Source organism: Chiloscyllium plagiosum, chromosome 19 (genome assembly GCF_004010195.1).
Source record: "Chiloscyllium plagiosum isolate BGI_BamShark_2017 chromosome 19, ASM401019v2, whole genome shotgun sequence".
NCBI lineage: Eukaryota > Metazoa > Chordata > Chondrichthyes > Orectolobiformes > Hemiscylliidae > Chiloscyllium > Chiloscyllium plagiosum.
In genome coordinates, this window is record NC_057728.1 from 1327724 (window position 1) to 1336375 (window position 8652).

The window sequence follows — 8652 nt, forward strand, 5'->3', positions numbered from 1 at the left end:
CTCTTAGAGAAGCAATTTCTCCTTCGACAGTGCTGAATTTATATCCATGGTTTCAGCTGGTTTGTCTGAAGCCATTTCCATTGATTTTAGTAAAAAAGCACGCTTTGAAGTTACCGGTTAAAAATGCCCATAACATTTGGAGTTCTGATCCAAGACACAACCTAATCTTGAACTAAAAGCTCTCCAGATAACCATCCTGGCTTGAGGGCTCTCACGTCCTTCCTAAAGTGTGGTGACCAGAGGTGGGCTTAAATCTCAAACCTCCTTGCTTGTGTACTCAAAAGTGTTCTCCACTTCTGAAGCTTTAGTTCCCATTGGCTTTGCTAATTACCCTCTCAGTATGCCCCATTACCTGTATATGAACGCTTAGGTGCATTCACACTCTTTAGAGCTGTACCTGTTATTCCATATTCCCTCTCCGGTTTCCAAAGTATGTCACGTCACTTCTCGGAATTAAATTCCATTTGCTACTTGATTGTCCAACTGTCTATCCATGCCATGTTGCAGTTGATTAGTATCATCCTCAATGTTTTGAAATTTGACTCTTTATCCAAACATCCAAGTCATTCAAATATACCAAAAGGAATAGTGATCTGTTCATGGACCTTTGGAAGATGCTGCTTGTGAAAAAGCATGCACCACCACTCACTCTTTTCTGTATTAATCTAACTTTTAATCCCCACCAACACTGACCCTCCGATTCCAACAGCCACAGTTTCATTCACCAGCCGGTCATGTGGTACTTTGTCAAAAAGGCCTTGGGAACAAGTAAAGAATATCCCAGATAGTAAACGGGAGGTCAGCTGGAGGGAGCAGGGAAAATCATGAGCTTTCAGAGTGTGTGATACTCTCCATCTGCAGCAGGAGGCCACAGGATTGAGGACAGAGTCCGCACACCCAAAAAAGAATGGTCTTCTTCTGAGCTATGGCCTGATGTATGAGTGCCTTGGGACCCTGCAGCAACCTCGTGATAATGTTACACATCATTCGGTATAAATAGCACAGTGTGTGGAGTTAGAACACAGTCAGATTGCATGGAAGACAAATATGAGCACATGGACATGAACACACAAGGTAGACAGGTACTCCTTCCAATAGATTTTATGTAACTGTATACATTAATGCATTAAATATGTATTTGTCAGTCAGAACCTGGGATACCTGAGATTACCATGTTGAGCAGTGTTCAATATAAATCTATAATAAATTGTGTTACTTTGAAGGCCAAGCTTTTTGCTCTCTGACTTCTCCTCGAGCAATGTGTAAAGAGCCCAAACTTATAATGTGGCCATTGTAACCACCAGAACTAAACAAATCGACATTCTACAGCACACTGCCAGGCACCTTCCTCCATTCTGCACTAATGCTGCCAAACACTGGGGGGATTGCCAACAGATCAAACAGGTTCCTTCTCCTGAGTTACCAGCCAAGAACGTTGATCTTCAGTGTTTGTAGCAGGTACCTAGATGCAGACATAAACACAGCAACAATACATTTCCTGCTGGTATAGAAAGTCTGAAAGGACGGCTTATAATTTACCTCATTGAAATCCTAATACTTCCTGACAATAACTGAGAGCTTAACTCAGAACAGGGCAACACCAAAAGGGCAGGACAAAAGATGACAAAAGTTTTGTCCCTGGCTAGGGGGAGGAGAAAACGTCATAGCTTCATGGTGGGGTGATCAGTGATCACAGGCAATAATCCATTTTAATGTGACTGACATCACTGCCCCCTTTAAAGAGCTTGACAAGACTCCACGTAGGTAGTTAACACTTTGATTTGGAGGGCACACCGGTGAGTAAATCCACATTCCTTTAATATTTTTGTTCCTGAACATTGGGTTTGATTGTCTAGGTCAACTGCACATAATGTTGATCATCCTGCTATAGGAAGGAAGTTGTTAAACTGGAAAAGGTGCATAAAAAATTTTCAAGGATGTTCCCGAGACTGAAGGATTTTGGTTATAAGGAGAGGCTGAAAAGACTGAGGCTGTTTGCCCTGGAGCATTGGAGGCTGAGGGGTGACCTTATAGAAGTTTATAAAATCATGGTGGACGTAGTTGAGGTGAATAGCCATGGTCTTTTTCTCAGGGTAGGGGAGTCCAAAATTAGAGGGAATAGGTTTAAGGTGAGAGGGGAAAGATTTAAAAGGGGCCTGAGGGGCAACCTTTTCACATGAAGTGTGGTGTATGTATGGAACAAGCTGCCAGAGAAAGTGGTGAAGGCCAGAACAGTTATAACATTTAAAAGACATTTTGACAGGGACATGAATAGGAAATCTTTAGAGGACTATGAGCTAATTGCTGGCAAATGGGACTAGTTAAGTTTGCAAAAACTGGTCAGCATGGATGAGTTGGGCTGAAGGGCCTGTTTCTGTGTTGTATGACTCTGTGGTTTTTGTCACATGTAGCTGATCCCTGAAGAGACAGAGAAGGCTCACTGACCACCCCTGCTAATGTTTATTTCTTTGCATGGAGATCTGCAAATCTGTAAATCACACATCAGTATACACTTTTACCATTTTACCATCAATACTGTCTTAAAATACAGATTGTGTACAAAATGTATTGTTAGCTGATTGGTATGTTAGTTTACAGACATCAAAATTTCTGGTGCCCTGGATTTGCTGATCTACGTTGGATCCCAGTGTGTCGAATCCTCAGTTTTAAAATTCATGCCCTTCTGTTAAAGCCTCTCCTTGGCCTCAGTCCTCCCTTTTGTTGTCTACCCCCCTCCAGCCCTCTCTGCTCCTTCGCTTCAAGCCTCTTGCCAATCCTGGATTGGCATATATGCCCCCAGCTGAACTCTGGAAATCCCTTCCAGACTCTCTCAGTATTTTTCCCTCCCTCAAATGCCCCTAACCCTCACCCTGACCCTCTTCAACCAAGGTCTCAGTGACCCATCCCAGGGCTTGGTGTGAACCTCTGTTTGATAGCAGCACTGGGGAGAGTCCTGCAGCATTTTCCTATGTTCAAGATGTTACACAAATGTAGGTTGTTGTTTCACAGTGTATCAGCTCTTTGCAATTTTTTTTTGCCTTGAATGCAACATTTATTTGTCATTTATGTAAATGACGTAGATGACAATATAGGAGGCATGGTTAGTATGTTTGCAGGTGACTCCAAGATTGATTGCGTAGGACAAAGACATGGATAGGAAAGGTTCAGAAGGATATGGACCAAGTGCAGAGAAATGGGGTTAGTGTGGATGCCTATTTTGATCGGATTGGACCAGTTTGGGCCAAAGGGCCTTTCTCCATGCTGTAGAACTCTACGACACTATGACTCCATGATCAATATGGGTCAATGGGTCTGAAGAGTGGCAGGAGGAGTTTAATTTGGATAAATGCAAGATATTGCTTTTTGGTTAAACAAACAAAGACAAGACTTACACAATTAAAAGTACTGTGATATAGAACAGGGAGGCCAAGGGATTCAGGTATATAATGTTTTGAAGTTTGTATCACATGTAGACAGGTGGTTAAGAAGGTGTTTAGCACACTCACATCATTACTCAGACCTTTGAGTAAAGGAGTTGGGACTTTTATGTTGAGGTTGTACAGAACATTGGAGAGGCCTCTTCTGGAGTACAGTGTGCAGTTCTAGTCATCCTGTTATAGAAAGGATGTTATTAAGCTGGAAGGGGTTCAGAAAAGATTCACCAGGATGTTGCCAGGAACGGAGGGTTTGAGTTATAAGGAGAGGCTGAACAGGCTGGGAAATTTTTCATTGGAGCATCAGAGGTTGAGAGGTGACCTTATAGAAGTTTATAAAATCATGAGGGGTATAGATAAGGTGAATGGCAGGTGTCTTTTCCCTAGGGTGGGGGATTTCAAGAGTAGTAGGCATATTATAGCCCAGAGTGGCTCAGAGGTTAGCACTGCTGCCTCACAGCACCAGGGACCTGGGTTCAATTCCAACCTTGGGTCATTGTCTGTGTGGGTTTCCTCTGGGTATTTTGGTTTCCTCCACAGACTGAACATTTGTAGGTCAGGGTGGATTGGCTATGCTAAATTGCCCATAATGTTCAGGGATGTGTAGGATAGGTGCATTAGTCAGAGGAAATGCAGAGTAGTGGACTTGTTGGTCCAAATGGTCTGTTTCCACACTAGGAATTCTGTGATATCTTTAAGGTGAGAGGGGAAAAGACATCAAGGGCAACTTTTTTTACAAAGAGAGTGCTTCTTGTGTGGAATGAACTTCCAGAGGAAATGGTCAATGTGGGTACAGTTACACAATTTAAAAGACATTTGGATAAGTCCATGAATAAGAAATGTTTGGAGGGATCTGAGCCAAGTTTGGAGGGATCTGGGCCAAGTGCAGACAGGTGGAGCTAGTTTAGTTTGGGATTATGGTCGGCATGGACTGGTTGGACTGAAGGGTCTGTTTCTGTGCTATGTGACTTTATGATTCTATAGGACTGTCGAAGTAAGTTCAGTGCGTTTCTAGCTTCTTTTAGGTGCAGTTTACTGCAGATACTGGATTCTGTACTGAAAACAAAATGTTCTGGCAATCACAGCAGACTCTTCAAGTCATCTACACTCAAAATGCTGTCTCTCCACATGGATGCTGCCTGACCTTAATTTCCAGCATTTTTTTAGTTTCAGTGTGAGCTTCTTTTGTTGTGTGTGAGAGAGAGAGTTGGCTGGAGATAGATTATTTCAATATTATGGAATCTGGTCACAGCAAGTGTCAGCATTGAAAGCATTCACCTGGCGGCTTAACCCAGCAATTAGCTGCTCATATTAACTGAAAAAATCCCAATGTTTGCAGAGATCACCTTCCCAAGAATTGGCTCAGAAATGAAACTGAATCGTTTCCTGTCTGAAGATAAACAGAGACATGAGATCTCAGCTCCGAGGATGGGGACAGAGCACTTTTAAGGCACGGATGTGGATACAGATCATAGTTGAGGGAGACTTTAGTGAAGAGCAAAGAGAGTGAGTGAGAGTTGGGGTGGTGCAGACAGAGTGCAGTTATGAGACACATTGGGAGGACATGATGCTTAAAGTTTGACATACAATCAGAGATGGAAACAAGAATTGAAGTGTAAAGACAATCTTTTTAGAGAGAGAGAGAGAGAGAAAGTGACAGAGAGGAGATGGGAATGACAGCCAGGAGAACAGCGCAGAGACAGACTGTCAAAAATCTGGGAGGGAGGATGAGAAAAGTTGTTCATTGATAAATAGAGGGAATGATGGAATAAGTGAATGAAGCAGATAATTATCCATCTTCTTTTCATTGTTCAAATAGATCGAGACACCATTTATACGGCTAGTGAAGGATTGGCAGCACCGCCAATGAGTGCCCACAGGATAAAAGCTGGGATTTTTGGCACTGACCATCGCCATGCCTTACTCCGAGGGGAGCCCACTGACCTGCCCGTGGACCAGGCTAAGGTGGTCCGTGTGTTCATCAGTTCTACATTCACAGGTTCAGTACAAAACCACCACATCCTCTCGCTTGCTGTGCTGTAAGTGATGTTGATGATAGGGAGCAGTACTGAGGCCAGGAGATGGGTAATTACCAAGGGTGCCTGGGCTAGCTCTGCTCAGATGGGGCCAGAGTCAGGAATGACTGACGTTCTTGGGAATTGTGTGGATCAAATAATCAACCTGTTCAGGGACGTTAGGACTCAGCTCTGGAGCAGGTGGGAGTTGAACCCAGATATTCTGGTCCAGACATAAGGGCAGTACCACTGTATCATAAATATGTGGAACAGCTAAATTCAACGTTAGTTGAAACTTTATTGCTGGAACAGCACAGCAGGTCAGGCAGCATCCAGGGAACAGGAGATTCGACGTTTCGGGCACAGGCCCTTCTTCAGGAATTCGGCCTGTGCCCGAAACGTCGAATCTCCTGTTCCCTGGATGCTGCCTGACCTGCTGTGCTGTTCCAGCAATAAAGTTTCAACTTTGATCTCCAGCATCTGCAGACCTCACTTTCTCCTCGATAAATTCAACGTTAGGCTAATCTGTCATATCCCCACAGAGAGAATGGCCTCTTGTTACTCACTATGTAGGCCACAGAGAGCAAGCTAGCAGAGAGAAATGGAGAGAGGAACTAGCAGGGAGATCCAGCCTGGAAACACCTAGACGTCTATCCCGCCTAAATAATATTTATTTCACTTTTAATTGCTTTGACGAGTGAGATCCGTAAAATTGATGGGCAGATCTACCAGCCCATTGTTCCATTAAGGATTGTGGAAGCAGAAGAGATATTTGGTGGCAATACAGGGGTTCCTGCCAACAATGAACATAGAGTCATACAGTACGGAAACAGACCCTTCAGTCCAACCTGTTCATGCCGTCCCAATCTGACCTAGACCCATTTGCCAGCATTTGGCCCATATCCTTCTAAACCCTAATATACCCATCTGGATGCCTTTTAAATAATGAAATTGTCCCAGCCTCCACCACTCCCTCTGGGAGCCCATTCCATACACACACCACCCTCTGCATGAAAAACCCTCAGGCTCTTTTAAAATTTTTCCCCTCTTGCCTTAAACTTATGCCCTCCAGTTTTGGACTCCCCTACCCTAGGAAAAAGACCTTGTCTACTTATCTTGTCCATGCCCTTCATGGTTTATAAACCTCCATAAAATTACCTCTCAGCCTCCAACGCTCCAGGGAAAAATAGCCCTAACCCATTCAGCCTTTCCCTCTCGCTCAAGTCTCCAGTCCCTGCAGTATGCTTGTAAATCTTTTCTGCACCCTTTCAAGTTTAACAACATCTTTCCAATTGAAGGACTAGCAGAATTGTATGCAGTATTTCTAAAAGTGACCTCACCAATGTCCTACACAGCTGCAACATGACATCCTGACTACTATACTCAGTGAATCATGCAAAGTTATTAGGTAGGTACAGCAAATAATTACAAAGGGCAAATCACAGAATTCCCACAGTATGGAAGCAGGCCATTCAGCCCATTGAGCCCACAACGACCCTCCAAACAGTATACCATGCAGAACCACCCATACCACCCTACCCAATCCTGTAACCCAGCATTTCCCATGGTTAATCCACCTAGCTTGAACATCCCTGGAAACCATGGGCAATTTAACCTGCACATAACCTGCACATCATTGAATTGTGGGAGGAAACCACAGCACCCAGAGGAAACCCACGCAGACATGGGGAGAATATGCAAACTCCACACAGACAGACGCTCGAGGCTGGAATCGAACCCGGGTCCCCACCGTGCCACCCCTAAAATGGAATGTTGGCCTGTATTACAAGGGGGATTAGTGTAGAAGAGCAGATAAACTGACTGTCACTGGTGAGACCACATCTGGAATACTATGTCAGGTTTTGGTCACCTCATCTCATAGGGCAGCATGGTGGCTTGGTGGTTAGCGCTGCTGTCTCACAGTGCCAGGACCTGGGTTCAATTCTCACCTCAGGTGACCATTTGTGTGGAGTTTGCACGTTCGCCCCATGTCTGCGTGGGTTACCTCCGGGTGCTCCGGTTTCCTCCCACAGTTCAAAGATGTGCAGGTCAGGTGAATCGGCCATACTAAATAACCTAACATAGTGTTAGGTGCATTAGTAAGATGGAAATGGGTCTGGGTGGGTTACCCTTCGAGGAGTCGGTGTGGACTTGTTGGGCCAAATGGCCTGTTTCCACACTGCAGAGAGTCTAATCTAATGAATCTCAGAAATAATGACATTAGAAGCAGCAAGTCCAAGGTTCACTCAACTAATCCCTGGAAAGAGGGGGGGTCGTCATGTGAGGAAAGGTAGGATCTGAGTTTAGAAGAATGAGAGGCCTTTTGCTGAAACATACAGGCCTCAGAGGGGACATGGCAAGCATGGGTGCCAAGGCGATGTTTCCCCACGTGAGAGAGGCAAGAACTGAGAGATACCATTTCAGAGACGGAGACGGGGCATTTAGTTTCTCAGAGTGAGTCTTTAGAACACAGAGAGAAAAGATGTTGGTAGGACTCATGATTATTTGTAGGGCAAATAATTGTGAGCTAGACGATCGTGGAAATCCCAGAGCATCAGGTGTCAAATGTAGAATCAAGGCCACAGGCAGATCCCCCATGATCAGCTGAATAGTGGAATGTGTCAAATAATGATTGGCTGCATGTTTCCAACATTAGTGACCACACCTCAAACAAATCCATACACTTTAATACAATTTAGAATGCTCCAGATCAAGGTCGAAAGGCTCTCCTATGGAGGTTCTTTCCAGCTGTCACTTTCTGAACAGTTCTGTCAAGGTCTGTATCACCCAGACCCAAAATTCTCTAACTAGGCTGTGGTTGTATGGCTCGGTCCCAGAGCAGGCTGCTCATACACAATAGACAGTCACTAGCTCTTGCTGTGTTTTTCAGATATGAGCATGGAACGTGATGCTCTCTTGGACAAGGCCTATCCAGAGGTACAGGAGTTCTGTCAAAAATTGGGCCTAGTCTTTGAGGTGAGTCAGACCTTCACTCAACTGGGGAACAGTATCTACGTATCTATCCTCTTCCTCAGTAAAGACTATGGTGCTAATTTAACTGTTCCAAAGGTGAAGGGGGATTGTGAGGGGCGAGTTTGTGTATGTGTGTGTGAGAGAGAGAGAGGATGAAGGAAATGGAAGGAAAAGGGCACAAAAGGGGTGTGTAATGAGAAGGAATGGAGGGAAAGGAAATGGGAGAGAAC

At 44.4% G+C, this 8652-nt stretch overlaps 1 protein-coding gene across 1 annotated transcript in view; it reads left to right on the forward strand.

Annotated features, from left to right (window-relative positions):
- The first annotated feature begins 734 nt into the window (after positions 1–734).
- The window catches only part of nwd1 (NACHT and WD repeat domain containing 1), a 61277-nt gene continuing 53359 nt past the window's right edge, over positions 735–8652 (forward strand). The window contains exons 1-3 of the mRNA XM_043708862.1: positions 735–768; positions 5254–5433; positions 8340–8425. Coding sequence (XP_043564797.1) covers positions 735–768; positions 5254–5433; positions 8340–8425 — 300 coding nt within the window. The remainder of the gene's footprint in view (positions 769–5253; positions 5434–8339; positions 8426–8652) is intronic.